Source organism: Mobula birostris, chromosome 21, assembly GCF_030028105.1.
Source record: "Mobula birostris isolate sMobBir1 chromosome 21, sMobBir1.hap1, whole genome shotgun sequence".
Classification (NCBI taxonomy): Eukaryota; Metazoa; Chordata; class Chondrichthyes; order Myliobatiformes; family Myliobatidae; genus Mobula; species Mobula birostris.
Genome location: NC_092390.1, coordinates 59,118,456 through 59,136,893, shown reverse-complemented (window position 1 = coordinate 59,136,893; position 18,438 = coordinate 59,118,456). Strand labels below are relative to the sequence as shown.

At 41.2% G+C, this 18,438-nt stretch overlaps 1 protein-coding gene across 1 annotated transcript in view; it reads right to left on the bottom strand.

Annotated features, from left to right (window-relative positions):
* nhlrc2 (NHL repeat containing 2) overlaps positions 1-18,438 on the bottom strand; it is a 92,624-nt gene that overhangs the window by 7,796 nt on the left and 66,390 nt on the right. The window contains exon 7 of the mRNA XM_072239575.1: positions 16,520-16,748. Coding sequence (XP_072095676.1) covers positions 16,520-16,748 — 229 coding nt within the window. The remainder of the gene's footprint in view (positions 1-16,519; positions 16,749-18,438) is intronic.

Here is an 18,438-nt window from a genome sequence, read left to right as displayed (position 1 = left end):
CCTTGTCAGGCCCTGGGGATTTGTCCGCCCTGATTTGCCTCAAGACAGCAAGCACCTCCCCCTCTGTAATCTGTATAGGGTCCATGAAGTCGATGCTGCTTTGTCTTATTTCTATAGACCCCGTGTCTCTCTCCTGTGTAAATACAGATGTAAAATATTCATTTAAGACCTCCCCCATCTCTCCCGGCTCCTTGCATGGATTACCACTCTGATCTTCCAGAGAACCAATTTTGTCCCTTGCAATCCTTTTGCCCTTAACATATCTGTAGAAGCCCTTAGGGTTCTCTGTCACCTTGTCTGCCAGAGCAACCTCATGCCTTCTTTTAGCCCTCCTGATTTCCTTAAGTGTTCTCTTGCATTTCTTATACTCCTCAAGTACCTCATTTGTTCCTGTGCTCCAATATCTGCTATGCACCTCCTTGTTTTTCTTAACTAGGGCCTCAATATCTTTCTGAAAACTGAAGTTCCCTAAACCCATTGTCTTTGCCTCATATTCTGACAGGAACAGGTGTCTGGAGTTACTTTAAATTATATAACTTCACTCCTCCAAAATAATGGATTCAAATATCAGACCATTTATATGAATAGTTTGTTTAAAGCATGTGAAGGAAATGCTTTTCAAAAGTATTCACTTACAAAATTGTCCACTAAGAACGCATTAGCAGACTTGCTATCTAGGTGATATGTTTAACATAATTTTCTGTCCATTAACTCAAATACAGTTGAGCAATGATCTTCCATTACCAGATGTATGATTGTGAACAGCACTAAATGGAATCATGCTGAAAAACAAACTTCACACCCACTTTAGCTTAACAGCATAGGAGAAGATCAGTGAAACTCCCCTTTTCACCATCATCATACTCGAGATCTCCAGAAGATGCAATAAGATAGCAATTGTAATCACATCAGGCCATTTTCAGCACCGATTCTGGCACCAAGGCAAAATGACTACTTTTAATAACTTTCAGCATAAGATTAAGGCTTTCCAAACAATATGAACAAAGACAGATCACTAAAAGGGTACTTGGTTCGATTTTAGAACATATAACGTACAACAGTACAGCACAACATGGGTCCTTCTTCAGATTACTGCTGACCATAAAACTTTAAAAGTTCCTTGTATAATTTTTACTGTATGGCACCATAATCCAGTTATAAATATTGGAACTTACTGAATAAAACATGACCATGCATTATGGGTAAAATACATAACATACCAAAATTGAAAATAAGCATTTAATTAATTACTGACTATAACTTGTTTTTTTTTTTGGTTGTTTTACAATTAATGATTCCTGAGTGGATGAACTTGTTTAACCATTTAACCAATATTCACGTCCTGGCCAAGATTTTCCAAAGGTGGGAATCCCACAAACTTATAGAAGCCTGCCCAAAAAGACTAGATGGCTCACAGTACGACTAGCCCCAACCATCTGAACCATACCGCTGGGATACAAAGGCCTAATAAACGAAACTGATTGAAGCTAGGATGGGTAATATAGGCATGGGCTGAGTACAGGAGCAGAAGGATCAGCCCACCAAGACCTGACCTGTTATCAGACCTTTCCATTGAAAGTTATACCTTCATTCAATACTTTCAACAGCAAGTCATTCATTTTGTAATGGGCTAGACTCCACCATTACACCCAGAGGAAGAGGATAATGCCAATGGCAAATTTTGAAGCTCTGAACTATATTTGAATTACTTGTAATAAATGAGACCCACAGTATATTTCAGGTTTTGCAAGAGTTAAAAAAAAACTGATTCAAGGATGGGCGTTTGGACCTGAAACTTCCTGTCATAGGTGGAGGCTATAAACTCTTTGAAGGTTATTAGCGTAATGCCAGTGTGTGGTTTTCAATGAGTAAACACCAATTTTATGGTTGATTTGCTAATTTATTTGTTCAACCATTAAATTCTCTTAGCTCTGTAATTTTAAATTATAATGATATGAGATGTTAAATAAGAAGCTAAAAGCCCCCCCATGTGAATTAGAACTTGTAAATTGAATCAGGTAACTCAAAGGTAATTTTACCCTGGACAAGAAATCTGTGGACTCAATGTACAGCACAATATGTTTTTAGGACAGTGTCCTCTGAGTGTAGCCTTTGATGAGTAAAAGACGTCAGTAATGGAAGTATAGAGATTAATTAAGTTTAACAATGGTTATTTTAGGCTAGGTGATGTGCTTCAGAATCAGAATCAGGTTTATTATCACTGGCATGTGACATGAAATTTGTTAGCAGCAGCAGTTCAATGCAATACATAATCTAGCAGAGAGAAAAAATAAATTAAATAATAATAATAAATAAACAAGAAAAGCAATTACCTATATCGAATAGATTAAAAAACATGCAGAAATAGAAATAATGTGTATTAAAAAAAAGTGAGGTAGTGTCCAAGGGTTCAATATCCATTCGGATGGCAGAGGGGAAGAAGTTGTCCCTGAATCGCTGAGTGTGTGCCTTCAGGCTTCTGTACCTCCTCCCTGATGGTAACAGTGAGAAAAGGGCAGCCCTGGGTGTTGGAGATCCTTAATAATGGATGCTGCCCTCTGAGACACAGCTCCCTAAAGATATCCAGAGTACTTTGTAGGTTAGTACCCAGGATGGAGCTGACTAGATTTACAACCTTCTGCAGCTTCTTACAGTCCTGTGCAGTAGCAGAAGGCCCTACTCCCCATACCAGACAGTGATGCAGCCTGTCAGAATGCTCTCCACAGTACAACAATAGAAGTTTTTGAGTGTATTTGTTGACATGCCAAATCTCTTCAAACTCCTAATAAAGTATAGGCACTGTCTTGCCTTCTTTATAACTACATCAATATGTTGGGTCCAGGTTAGATCCTCAGAGATCTTGACACCTAGGAACTTGAAGCTGCTCACTCTCTCCACTTCTGATCCCTCCATGAAGATTGGTATGTGTTCCTTCGTCTTACCCTTCCTGAAGTCCACAATTAGCTCTTCCGTCTTACTGACGTTGCCAGGTTGTTGCTGTGGCACCACTCCACTAGTTGGCATATCTCACTCCTGTACGCCCTCTCGTCACCACCTGAGATTCTACCAACAATAGTTGTATCGTCAGCAAATTTATAGATGGTATTTGAGCTGTGCCTAGCCACACAGTCATGTGTATATAGAGACTAGAGCAGTGGGCTAAGCACACCCCCCTGAGGTGCCCAAGTGTTGATCGTCAGCGAGGAGGATATGTTATCACCAATCTGCACAGATTGTGGTCTTCCGGTTAGAAAGTCGAGGATCCAATTGCAGAGGAAAGTACAGAGGCCCAGGTTCTGCAACTTCTCAATCAGGATTGTGGGAATGATGGTATTAAATGCTGAGCTATAGTCCATGAACAGCATCCTGACGTAGGTGTTTGTGTTGTCCAGCTGGTCTAAAGCCGTGTGGAGAGCCATTGAGATTGCATCTGCCATTGACCTATTATGTCAATAGGCAAATTGCAATGGGCCCAGGTCCTTGCTGAGGCAGGAGTTCAGACTAGTCATGACCAACCTCTCAAAGCATTTTATCACTGTTGATGTGAGTGCTACCGGGCGATAGTCATTAAGGCAGCCAACATTATTCTTCTTAGGCACTGGTATAATTGTTGCCTTTTTGTAGCAAGTGGGAACTTTCGCCCATAGCAGTGAGAGATTGAAAATGTCCTTGAATACTCCCACTAGTTGGCTGGCACAGGTTTTCAGAGCCTTACCAGGTACTCCATTGGGGCCTTCTGCCTTGCGAGGGTTCACCCTCTTTAAAGACAGTCTAACATCAGCCTCTGAGATGGAGGTCACAGGGTCATCAGGTGTAGCAGGGATCATGACAGTTGTAGTTGTGTTCTCCCTTTCAAAGCGTGCAGAGAAGGCATTGAGTTCATCTGGTAGTGAAGCATCGCTGCCATTCATGCTATTGGGTTTTGACTTTGTAGGAAGTAATGTCTTGCAAACCCTGCCAGAGTTGCCGTGTATCCGATGTCGCCTCCCACCTCGTTCAAAATTGTCTCTTCGCCCTTGAAATAGCCCTCAGCAAATCATACCTGGTTTTCTGGTACAGGCCTGGGTTGCCAGAGTTGAATGCCACAGGTCTAGCCTTCAACAGACGACATACCTCCTGGTTCATCCACGGCTTTTGGTTTGGGAATGTACAGAAAGTCTTTGTAGGCACACACCCATCCAGACAGGTTTTAATGAAGTCGGTAACAATTGCAGCATACTCATCCAGGTTCGAAGATGAATCCCTGTATACAGTTCAGCCTACCAATTCAAAGCAGCCGTGTAGGCGCTCCTGCGCTTCCCTTGTCCATACCTTCTTGGTCCTCACTGCTGCTGCTGCAGTCTTCAGTCTCTGCCTATACTCAGGGAGTAGAAGTACAGCCCGGTGATCAGACTTCCCGAGGTGAGGCCGTGGAATAGCACAGCAGGCATTCTTGATGATGGTGTAGCAATGGTCCAGTGTGTTGTTTCCTCTGGTATTGCAGGTGATCTGTTGATGGTAATTGTTTAGTGATTTTTTCCAGACTGGCCTGGTTAAATTCTCCCAAAATGATGGTGAAGGCGTTAGGGTGCGCTGTTTCGTGCATGTTGATCTCATTACTCGGATCACCTAAAGCCTCCTTAACGTTGGCCAAAATGACTCCAGAGAACTCCCATGGTAGGTAAAAGGGACGGCAGATATTCCGGGTCTGGGGAGTAGAATTGGGACAGCACTGATATATTTGTGCACCAGGAAGAGTTGATGATGAGGCGTGCCTCTGCAGGCTCAATTGCATTGGAATTGATGAACACGTCAGCATGCCTATTGCAAATGACTGCAGTTGAAAGAGCTTTGGTTCAGAAATGAGGAGCTACAGCCTGAGATGGCAATGAATCATACAGGGGATGGTTACTTAAAATCTTTGCTCCTGGAGATGGTTACACCCCTTAGATCAGGGATTCCCAACATATTTTATGCCATAGAGCAATACCATTGAGCAAGGGGTCCGTGGACCACAGGTTGGGAACTCCTGACTTACATAGAGCACTGTGGAAGTGATCAGTTAAGAGGAGCAAGAGGGTTTGACTGCAAATGAGATAGGTATGAAAAAGCAGAAGGGCATGTTGCAGCAACCTCAGCACTGGACATGTCCAATATGCTCTAGGTTCTTGCAGCCAATTTGGATAAGCGCAGAAAATGCAAGGTAGATGAACAAACTGTGTAAAGCACCGTGATGTAAGGAACCAATCAAGTTGGGGAAATGAAAAACACAATTCATTAGAGGACAGTTGAGTTAGGAAGCTACTGTTCCCCTTAGACATGAGTACAGGATTAAAGTCTACTCCTCAGGGTTAGAGAGGAATTTGAAGTAGGAAGGGAAAGAACCAGTTGTCATGTTTGTTGTGGGAATGATTGACAGTAATAATACACAGAAGGTTCTGCAGAAGGATTATGAGAGCTAAAGTCCAAATTAAAAAGCAGAACCACAAGGATGATAATCACTGGATTGTAATTTCAGCCAAATGCAAATCGTCATGGGGAAAGTAAGATAAGAAAATTAAATGCATTGCTCAAAGATCAGTATGAAAGAATTGGGTTTCAGTGCATGGACTACTGGCGCCTGTACTGGAAAAAGGGGGAAGCTGCTCCATTGGGAGTAGTTTCACTTCAATAAGTCTGAGATGAATCACATAAATAGGGCTGTAAATAAACTAACTAGTGAGGGTCTGGTTCTAGTGAGAGGACATTTAACACAGGCATAGAGGTGTGTTACTCCAAGTGTTTGACCCTTTTTGAGAAAACAGCTGGCAGATATTGTGTACAAGTCTGGTCTCCTGACCTACAGAAGGACATATTTACCATAGGGGGAGTGCAGTGGAGATTCCAGGGATACTGCAGTTGTGTCAGGAAAGATTATGTAGGCAAAGCTTATAATCTCTTTACTTTAGAAAAATGAGAAGCAATCTCATTGAAATGTGTAAAATTCTTTCAAATATTTACAGGGGATACGTGGGAATGATGCTTGAATCAAAGGTCACAGTCTGAAATAAGAAATTTTGTCACCTTGAATGTCGACACCTTCATTTTCACTACCCAGTTTGATTATATGTTCACTCTATTTCAGATAGAGAGAGACGCATATTTGTTAGATATTAAAAATTATGGGATTAGTGGTGCTGAGGTCAGACCAGATGTGAGGGGCTGAATGGCATCAGGCTGTTCTACCCCTATATAATTAGACAGTGCCTTGAACATTCAAGTGCAGGCTGGGCAGAGGGATTAAATCAAGTGAAAATTAAAATCAGAATAGATCTGATGGGCCAATTAGCCAATTCCTTTTTATAGCATATTGACTGGAGTAATTACTATCTTATCCCGTCTTATCTGTGATTTTTAAAAACAATTTCAGAACAACTGCTGAAATGTAGAGACACAGCCTTAGCTAGATCTACTATTACTTGTGCTTACTGTAACCACAGAAACAGCTAAACTATGAAACACATTAACTCAACAAACTTCAAACTTACTTATGTGCAGTTCATTCATACTTGCTAATAAAGTCAAGTAATGTGATCACTTGGAAGTACAAGGTGTAAGTTACTGATCCATTAATCTAATACATTGACAAACTGATGTACATTGCCAAACTCAAATACCAGGCTAGAATTAATGGATAAGTGGAAGGATGAACTATCAGTCACAAACTTTATGTTTCCCAAATGGATTCTGCATTAAAGAAATAAACCAAACCAATGAAAGTAAAAATCCAGACTTAATATTATTTTCATCAATGCCACCATGAACTTGGTCATGGCTGCAACACACTTGCATGAAAGGATTCATTTAACTTCGGAAACTTCAAACGTTCTTATGCTATTATTTTTTCAGTTAATTGAAATAAGATTATTTGCTTCATCTGGGTTATAGCACCAGACTGAGGTATCTTAGCTATTTTGCCTTGTTTGACCAGAAGATATATGAACAGAGTTAGGCTTTTGGCCCATTGCAACTGCTCCACCATTTCATAAAATCCATCAATTCCATCATCCAAATAATTGACATATAACATAAAAAGAATCTGACTCAACACAGACTCCTGTGGAACACCACTAGTCACCGGCAGCTAACTAGAAAAGGCTCCTTTTATTCCCGCTGTTTGTCTCCTGCCAATCAGCCACGCTTTATCCATGCTAGAATCTTTCCTGTAATACCATGGGCTCGTAACTTGTTAAGCAGCCTTGTGTGAGGCACCATGTCAAAGATCTTCTGAAAATCCAAGTACATGACATCAACTGATTTTCCTTTGTCTATCCTGCTTGCTATTTCTTCAAAGAATTCCAACAGATTTGTCAGGCAAGATTTTCCCTTGCGTAAACAATGCTGACTACCACCTATTTTATTATGTGTCTCCAAGTACCCTGAGACCTCATCCTTAATAATCAACTTCAACGTCTTCCCAACCACCGTGGTCAGACTAGCTGACCTATAGTTTCCATTCTTCTGCCTTTCTCCCGTCTTGAAGAGTAGAGTGACATTTTGCAATTTTCCACTCTTCCAGAACCATTCTAGAATCTAGTGATTCTTGAAAAACTATTACTAATGCCTTCACAGTCTGTTCGGCTACCTCCTTCAGAACCCTGGGGTGTACACCATCTGGTCCAGGTGACTTATCTACTTTCAGACCTTTTAGTTTCCCAAGAGCCTTCTCTCTAGTTATGGTAACTTCACATAATTCATACCTTTGACACCTGGAACTTCCACCATACTGCTAGTGTCTTTCACAGTTAAGATTGATGCAAAATACTTATTCAGTTAATCCATTTTTTCGTTATCCCCATCACTACTTCTCCAGCATCCAATTCCAGTGGTCCAATGTCCTATCTCACCTATCTTTTACACTTTATGTATCTGAAGAAATTTTTGGTGTCCACTTTAATATTACTGGTTAGCTTACTTTCATATTCCATCTTTACCTTCTTGATTGCATTTTTAGTTGCCTTCTGTTGGTTTTTAAAAGTTTACCAATCCTCTAACTTCCCACTAATTTTTGCTCTATTATGCTCTCCCTTTGGCTTTTATGGTGGCTTTGACTTCTCTTGTTGGCCACAGTTGTGTCATCTTTCCTTTAGAATACTTTTTCCTCTTTGGGATATATATATCCTGTGTCTTCCATATTGCTTCCAGAAATTCCAGCCATTGCTGCTCTGCCATCATCCCCACCAGTGTTCTTTTCTAATCAATTCTGGCAATTCTTATGCCTCTGTAATTCCCTTTACTCCACTGTAATACTCATTCATCTGACCTTAGCTTCTCCTTCCCAAATTTCAGGGTGAATTCGATCATTTTATCATCACTTGCCCCTAAGGGTTCTTTCACCTCAAGCTGTCTAATCAATTCTGATTTATTACACAACACCCAATCCAGAATGGCTGATCCTCTAATGGGCTCAACCACAAGCTGCTCTAAAAAGCCATCCCATAGGCACTCTCGAAATTCCCCCTCCTGTAATCCAGCACTAACCTGATCTTCCCAATCTACTGGCATAGTGAAGTCCTCCATGACGATTGTAACATTGCCCTTTGACATGCATTTTCTATCCCCCATTGTAATTTGTAGGCCTCATCCTTACTACTGTTTGGGGGTCTGTATACAACTCCCATCAGGGTCTTTTTACCCTTGCCTCCATCCACAATGATTCAACACCTTCTGACCCTATGTCATCTCTTTCTAATGATTTGATTTCATTTTTTACCAGCAGAGCAATGCCACCCCCTCTGCCTTCCTGTTTCTCCTTAGACATCAAGCTGCCAGCTATAATCTTTCAGCCATGATTCAGTGATGCCTCGAACAACATCCCTGGCAATCTGCAACTATGCTGCAAGTTCATCTACCTTATTCCATATACTGGACACATTCAGACACAACACCTTCAGTCCTGTATTCAACCTTTTCGATTTTGTCATGCCATGCTCAACCTTTTGATTTGTAACTGTGAAGTCTTATCAACATCTGCCTCTACAATCTCTCCACTAACTGTTCTGGCACTCTGGTTTCCATCCCCCTGCAACGCTAGTTTAAACCCCACCGTGCAGCATTAACAAACCTTCTTGCTGGGATACTAGGCCCCCTCCAGTTCAGGTGTAAACCGTCCCTTCTGTACAGGTCCCATGTTCCCTAGAAGAGAGTCCAATTGTCCAGAAATCTTATGGCCTCTCTCCTCCTTAGCCACGACCTAAACTGTATAATCTTCCTAATTTTTGCACACTAGCACATGGCACGGGCAGCAATCCTGAGATCATACCTCTGGAGGTCCTGCTCTTTAACTTAGTGCCTAACTCCCTATGCAGAACCTCATCACTTGTCCTACCCATGTCTTTGGTACCTACATGAACCAGGATTTCTGGCTGTGCATCCTCCCACTTAAGAATGCTGAGGACTCGATCTGCGATATCCCAGACTCTGGCATCTGGGAGGCAACATACCATCGGGGAATCTTGTTCTCACCCACAGAAGCTCCTGTCCATTCCCCTAACTAATGAACCTCCTATCATCATAGCATGCCCCTTCTTCCCCCTTCCCATCTGAGTCAGGGAGGCAGACTCAGTGCCAGAGACCCGACCACGGTGACTTTCCTCTATCAGGTCATCACCCCCGGCAGTACCCAAAGTTGAGGGGGATGGCAACAGGGGTACTCTGCACTGGCTCCTTAACCCTTCTCTTTCCTGTCTGTCACTCAGTTTCCTATGTCCTGCACCATGGGTATAACTACCACACTATATGTCTTATCTATCACCCCTTTGGCATCTGGAGATTTCCAGTTCTAGCTCCAACTCCTCAATGAGGTTTTTTAGAAACTTGCAGCTGAATGCATTTCTTGCAGTTGTAGTGGCTTCCCACATTCCACAAGAGGAGCTTTGCACTATTCCACCTGACACCTCTACTCTCCTAGCTGAGCAGATATAAAGAAGAGAAGGAAAAAACTTGAGTTGTTAATTCCTTTGCTTTCTCTGAAGCCTCGAAGAGCTAAAGCCTCAAGATCACGACTCTGACTCTGTTGACTCAGACGACGGCTGCTGCGATGACAGCCGCTGCACTTGCTTCTGCCTTCCTTTAATTTGCTCTTACTAATCAATCCAGAAAGGCAATTGGCCGCTGGTCAAAGCTCTATTACGCTCCTGCCTTTTATGCTCGGGCAGTGGACCTGATTGAAGTCTCCTCCTCTCCAAACTTCTGATGTCCGGATTAGCTGCTGGTCAAATTTGGTCAGTTAATTTTAATTTGGAATATCTAATAACGATGAATGCTTAAAGTATGATAAATAATAAGTTTCTATTTGCCTTTTAGGGTTTAGCTACCTCTAGAGAAATATGGGCCATGATTTTGTAGTTAGTGGCAAAACAGCAGTGCTTCCTCCTGACCTGTTGCTCGCAAAGATCTAGCAAATGGTTTTCCTCCTGGTTCTATTGCTTTTAGGTTCAGCAGTACACCTCCCAGCAAAACCAAGCTGGTTTACTTTTCATAACTTGGCAGGAAACAAAATAAAGACAGGACATAAACATGAGCCTTCCAAAGAAGATGAAATATAATAGATATTTTGATAGAATTCTTAATATTTATGAGGTCATTACAACATACTCTTAGAGCATTTTCATAAAGAAGAGTTCTTAACTAGTAAATATGGTCCAAATTTTACAGTTGAATTATTTGTAAACCTGTTGGTTTATGCTGCCATTACACTTGAAATTGACAAAATCTTTTCCCTCAAATGTAATTTATTGTAGAAATCCGTAGGTAGCTGCCAGTCACTCATTCCACTCCCACTGGCTCTATCTTTGCAGACTACTCCAGCATAATAAAGAAAATTTAGTTAAAATGACTAAAATTTCATTATTAAGCTAACTAGCCCATCTATAAAATATGCTGTAAATGCTTTACACACAAAATGCTGGGAGAACACATTGAGTCAGGCAGCATCTATGTGGAGAAAAGAACAGTCAACGTTTGGGCTAAGACCCGTCAGCTGGACTGGAAAGAAGGAGGGCAGAAGCCAGAATAAAAGCATGTGGTAAAGGGGAGGAGCATGAGCTGGCAGGTGATAGGTGGACCCAAGTGAGAGGGCTGGAAGATCGAGTCGGGGTAAGTGTGAGGTGATAGATGGAAGAGGCAAAGGGCTTTAGAAGAAGGAATTTGACATGAGCAAACAGTAGACCATGGAATAAGGAGGAGGAGGTGGGGACCCGGAGGAAGGTGGATGATGGACAGATTGTGAGGGTGAAGGAGAGGAATGAGAAGGGGTGAAAGGGTTAGAACAATAAGAGAAAGCCATCATGCACCTTCGCTCTGTCTGCTATTACTTCCGGTTGGCCAGCTATTTTAATTCCACCCCATTCCCACACTTAACATACCAGCCCACAGCTTTCTTTACAGCCAGCTGAGGTTAGACACAGATCAGGAGAACAACATCTCATATTCTGACTTGGTCATCTCCAACCTGATGGCACCAACATTGATTTTTCTAACTTCCCCACCTTTATTTTCCTTTATCCCTTTGTCTCTCCCACCTATTACTTCCCAGTTTCTCACATCATTCCCATTTCACACACCTCACCAGGATCCACCTATCACCTGCCAGGTCATGTTCCTCCCCTTCCCCCCCCCACCCTTTAATTCTGGCTACAGCCCTCTTTCCTTCCAGTTCTGATGAAGGGTCTTGGCCCGTAATGTCAACTGTTCATCTCTGTCCAAAAAAGCTGCCTGATCAGCTGATGTTCTCTAGCTTTTTCTGTGTGTGGCTCCAGATTTCCAGCATCTGAAGTCTCTTTTGTGTCTCTATTACCTAGATTAGATCAGGGTTGCTTAGCACCATGGGTCCCTTTATTTTGACAACTGATGGACAGAGATGTTCGAAAAAGGGAAACGTAGACCCTAAAGATCTCTAGACCATTGCAGGCAGCTTTATTCAAGGCCCAAGGTGATCACTGTTGATTCTCTGCTGATCAGTAAATCCAGGCCAGTAGCTTACCATGGCATTAAAAACTACTTTTACCTCATGCAACAAAGAGCAACACTTGTAGGGTATTTTACATAATATTTATCTTTAACACCTAAAGGTTCTCAAAATTCACTAGTTTATGCTGGAAGATGGACTTAAGATTTTTCAGCATAAATTGGTGAATCTTGAGAACTTTTAGACAGTGCATTATTGACATCTACTTCATTCCCTGTGTTTGATTGCACGTGTATTTTAAAGAAGTGTGTTTCAGCTCCAGAGCGCAACGATGTTCTTTGCATTCCCATTATTAGAACCTGCAAAACAGAGACAGGCACGGGTTTTGTTGCAGCCTCCTAGTTAATTTGTTCATTATGTGCTGTGTTGCAGGCAATCATGGTATTTCCAGAACCACAATTGTTCTTGGCAAATTTCTCTACAGAAGTTGATTGCCATTGCCTTCTTCTGAGCAGTGTCTTTACAAGACGGGTGACCCTAGCCATTATCTATACTCTTCAGAGACTGTCTGCCTGACATCAGTGGTTGCATAATCAGGACTTGTGATATGCACCAGCTGCTCATATGACCATCCTCCATCTTCTCCCAAGGCTTCAAGTGACCCTGATTAGGGGTAGGAATGGGGGTGGCTAAGCAAGTGCTACACCTTGCCCAAGGGTGACCTGCAGGCTAGCAGAGGCTAGGAGCCCCTTATACCTCCTTTGGTAGAGACACATCTCCACCTCGCCACCCTCTGAGTTAATTAGGTTGCCAAAAAGGCTCCAACTATTGAAGATGATTGAAGACTCTGTGCATTGACGACTTAACACCCTTCATACTTCATCTTATCCATAATCTAGCGGTCAAGACCTTTGTGCCTTAATGAATCCTGAGTTTTCCAGAGTTAGATCTCCTCATATGCAGGCTTCACAACTACGTTTTCATTTGTTGAGATTCAAAATGAAATTGATTTATTGCAGGAATTGGACTGCATTGGTAGACCACTGTACCAGGCTCAATCTGGGAATATGGGCTCTGCATAGATTATCTTCATCTCAAGGTGAAATACTGTATGTTGAGAGATATGGCAGAGTGATGGTTATAACTCACAGACTATTTCCTGAATGTAAAAGAAGAACCTAATGTCTAACTCAACAATAGAGAGAATAGTATTGAACACTCAACAAACAATTCAGATGGAGAGGTGTCACAAAATCTGTTACGTTAAAAGACAAATATAGCTGCTGACCCAGACAAAAATTGAATATACAATTCTGAGGTGAAACATTTGAACAGTGTAACCCTGATGTGCTTCGATGGGGAAAAAATATACACCTTAAACAGCCAGAAGGCTGAGGTTAATGAATGGATTTGTCTTGATGTGTGAAGTCTAACTTCTTTTTATTCAAGAATGGTACAATAATGAATTTGAAATAATGATGCAAGCTATTGAAGATGTACAGATCAATCCATCAGATACAAATATTTTTTATAACATTCAGATGGAAGGTACACTGTGTGATGCAGCATTTTGTGCATAGTTTTGATACATACATATGCAGCTTTCTGACAACCAGCTCTGATTAGCCCATTGTCTAAATATAGGTGGACATGCAAATACTTCAGCATGCAAGTGTGCAGAGATTGGTCAATACATCGTTGATGACTGAAAAAAAGACTTAAGGGGAATGAATTCAGAACAATATGTTATATAAAGTGAAAAGGAAGATAATTATTATTAAAATGACAGTTTACAGAAGAACCCCATTTAACAGTGTCTTTTATGAGTAACAAAATGTCTGAAATCATTTGAAAAATTGTGTATTTATTTCCTGAATCCTTCAAAGGAATGGATATCCAGGTCCTGTCAGTTTTGGACAGCTACCACACCTAATGCTTTTGGGACATCTGAGATAATTTATAGAAAATCCACACTGAGTCTGGTGCTCAGAGGTTGCCAAGCTAATATTAGAGCAGAAAGGAGTAGTTTAGATATAAATTTTATACAGCCTTTATAAACATTATGTAGTAGACTTTAAATATTAGTGACAGCTATAACGGAAGATCCAGCCATTTAGATTTAGTAAATCTCTGAAAGCTTGTAGGTGGAAATGTACCCTGGGTTAGCAGCCCAGAGGCTTGCTTGTCTTCGATGTGGAAAAAGATAGATCTGTTCTTGGTGGGGTGGAGTGTGGAGAGCAGAGGTACCTAATGTAAGGGTAGCTTAGCCCAGATGATCATGCAGCGGACACATTGAGGGGGCTCAGCATTGGAACGAGTGAGCAGCTTTAAGCTCCTGCTGTCAGCTGTCAGAGGATCTATCTTGGCCCCAGCATATTGATGTAGTCATGAAGAAGGCACGTCAGTGGCTCTACTTTATTAGAAGTTGAAGAAATTTGGTATGTCGCCATGAATTGGATACAGCCACAAAAGCTACCCCTCTCCCAGGTGAGCAACCATTGTCAGTAATAGCAGCAGATGTGAGGACTCAGCAGACGGTCAACCCCTGTAAGGTGGTCAAGCCAGAAACATCCCAGACAGAGTACTCAGGCAGTGTGCACACCAGCTGACTGACGTCTTCAAGGACATCTTCAACACATTGCTCATCCTGGCTGCTGTTCCCACATGTCAACCACAATCATCCCTGTACCAAAGAACTCTACACCTTCAGAACTAGGTGTGGTAGCTGTCCAAAACTGACAGGACCTAGATATCCAAGCAACACACATCAAAGTTGCTGGTGAACGCAGCAGGCCAGGCAGCATCTCTAGGAAGAGGTACAGTCAACGTTTCAGGCCGAGACCCTTCGTCAGGACTAACTGAAGGAAGAGTGAGTTAGAGATTTGAAAGTTGGAGGGAGGGGGGAGATCCAAAATGATAGGAGAAGACAGGAGGGGGAGGGATGGAGCCAAGAGCTGGACAGGTGATAGGCAAAAGGGATACGAGAGGATCATGGGACAGGAGGTCCGGGAAGAAAGACAAGGGGGGCGGGGGGAACCCAGAGGATGGGCAAGGGGTATATTCAGAGGGCCTCGTACCCCATCTGTTACTTATTTTTATACACACATTCTTTCCCTCACTCTCCTTTTTCTCCCTCTGTCCCTCTGACTATACCTCTTGCCCATCCTCTGGGTCCCCCACCCCCCCCTTGTCTTTCTTCCCGGACCTCCTGTCCCATGATCCTCTCGTGTCCCCTTTTGCCTATCACCTGTCCAGCTCTTGGCTCTATCCCTCCCCCTCCTGTCTTCTCCTATCATTTTGGATCTCCCCCTCTCCCTCCAACTTTCAAATCCCTTACTCACTCTTCCTTCAGTTAGTGCTGACGAAGGGTCTCGGCCTGAAATGTCGACTGTACCTCTTCCTAGAGATGCTGCCTGGCCTGCTGCATTCACCAGCAACTTTTATGTGTGTTGCTTGAATTTCCATCATCTGCAGAATTCCTGTTGTTTGCGGACCTAGATAGCCATTCCTTTGAAGGATTCAGGAAATAAATACACAATTCTTCAAATGATTTCAGACACTTTGTTACTCTTAAAGGTGGCGCTAATGCCAATCATCATGAAGTGCATTGAACGGCTGGTAATGGCACACATCAAAAACTCCATTCCTGTCACATTGGACACTCACCAATATGCTTACTGACAAACCATTCTACCACAGATGCCATAGCACCTGTCACGTTTTGCAGTGGTCAATGTGAAATCTCAGTTTTCCAGCATATCCAGAATAGTTGTCTCCAGCAATTAATCTTTTCCCTCAAAAGCTTGCAAATTTATTGAATAAAAATTACTTCGTGTTTGGTAAACTGTGTAGTTAACATTCTTTGTCAAGTTTATGTGTGGCATAATCCGTGCTCCAACAGACTGTATTATCATGAGACTCCATTTTGAACCAGTCATTTGATAACAGTAAATCTCAAATTTCAAACATACACTCCAAATGCAGCTTTAGTCTCGCACAGCATGTACAGTATAAAGTTCCCAGATTCTCAATGTCACATGGGCGAAACTACACTTGGTGTTCATTTAACACTGCCACTGGCTTAGTTACTGCTGAATTTACAGTAATTCTGATTACTAAATCCAGCTTTAAGAAAATATTTTGCTCAGAATTATACAGCCTTTTAATGTTATAAGTAGTACTTTAACCAGCAAATTTTTAAAAAATGGAATAAACAGAAAATTAGACTTACTCTATGGGAATTAGAACTAAGATATAGGAGTAGGCCATTCTGTCCGCTTGTGCTTGGTTTGCAATTCAATAATAATGAGTGATCTTTTAGATCAATACAATTTTCCTGCACTCTCCTCATATGCCATGAATTTCTTCCCGTACAATTAAACTAATAGTAGCAATATAACAAGAAATGTAGCAAAATATTTTATTTTCTAACTCCAGCAGCTATCCATTATAGCCACTGAACTAATCATTGTAATTCTCTGGTGATAAGCCAAAATATAATATTCTTCAACCAACAGTCTTAAAATAGTTGCTTCATAATTTAATGCACAATGTTTACACTGTATAAACCTCACTTCAAAATATTAAACTTACCAGAGGATCCCTTTCTCCTCCCACCAGGTTTTTAACAGCACCATCCTTTAATGATACAGAACGTATTGTGCTGCTCTCACTGTCTGCGACATAAAGACAATTGAGTTCCCCAGGAGCTACAGACAAGCCCGATGGCTGAGCAAATCCTGCTTTATGAGGGTAAGAATTGTTTCTATTTTCCTCATTACCACTTCCAGCAAAACGAATGCAAGTTCCTTTCTTGTACTCACTAGGAGACACAAGTAAATTAATACATGCATAAATAAATATAACAATTCCAGCTGCATTAAATCATATTAGATGTGTTTAGTTAAAGAAACAATGAAAAATATATTAGTATTTTCTACGAAGCTATGTAGGTAAACCGTTATACAAAATACTGCAATATTTGAACTAAATCAATAGTTCTAACAATTATAAATACTGTATATGGTCCAATTCAAGTTATAAACACCATTTCCCCACCCCCTACTTTCCCCTCTTCTATTCCTCACTCTGGCCTCTTACCTCTTCTCACCTATCTACCACCTCCCCCTGGGTCCGTTTCTCCTTCCCTTTCTCCTATGGTCCACGCTCCTCTCCCATCAGATTCTTTCATCTCCAGCCCTTTATCTTTCTACCCATCTGCTTCACCTATCACCTTCTAGCTATCTGCCTTCCCCTCCCCTACTGGCTTTTTTCCCTTTCCTTTCCAGTTCTGATGAAGGGTCTCTGCTGAAAGGTCGACTGTTTATTCATTCCCATGGATACTGCCTGGCCTGCTGAGTTCCTCCAGCATTTGTCTGTTGTTTGGATTTCCAGTATCTGCAGACTTTCTCTTGTTTATGAACAACATTTTCTCTTAATAAATAATTGGAACCTATTCCCAGAGAGCAACATAGCAATTTACTTCTTCCACGTAATATGCATCACTATTTTGGAAGATGCGTTAAGCAAGATTTTGACACTCCCTGGAATGTTTCTAGGCAGACTGGCAGCAGCCAGAGAGATATGTGGCTGCTTTTAGATTTTATTTTTGGTTTGGACTCCCTGGTGGCTCACAGGAATACAGAGGAGCTGCACTGAAATTTCCCAGTTCCTACCTTGGAATAAATCCTTAATTTTTTCTTTTGAATTTTGAATTTTAATATACTATGTTCAATTGTTTTGAATCTGAGGCCTTAATGCTAATCAGTGAATATTATGTAATTGGCTATCTCTAGGGATAAATTCAAACAGCAACTTCTTAAATAACTGGATTAATTAACTTTGATATAATTCCCAATTGATCATATTATTGCCTTTGAGTCAGAAGTCTTAAGGTTGATGAAACCTTCAAGACCTTGGCACAAAGATTTAGGTGGTGTAGAACAGAGGCTAACTGTATTGCCAAGAGACATTCCCTTTCAGCTGAGATTTTAAAGAAAAGCTCCATTTATCTTCTCAGATGAGCGAAAGGTTGGGTAATCTTTTCAGATGAGATGGGGAATAAATGTTCACTTGCCAGTCTGAACTAGATCCCATACAATGATTAAATTAAGAAAAAAATAAGATAAGGGATTATACTGAAGGATATAATTGAGGAATTATTCCCAGAGACTTGGAAAAATTTAGCCTTTTAATTATCATGAAAATAACAATTTTCATGAAATATCTGTTCATTATTACATTACCAGAAAAGCTTGCTGAGTTAAATTGGTTGCAGTACGTACTTTCTAAAAGTGACTACTTTTCAAAGTACTCTATAAGCATTTGGGGTGGAAGGCACTAAATAATTACAAAGCAGATACAGATGTTTCACCAGAAATTTCCTCTAGTTAAGATAAACTGAATAAATTGAAAAAAGCAATCTGCAAGTAATTCCCGAATCGAGACAATTGATACTGATTAGCGTGTTTCTGAACAGACAGTGTCCTGGTACTATTCATAATTTCATACAT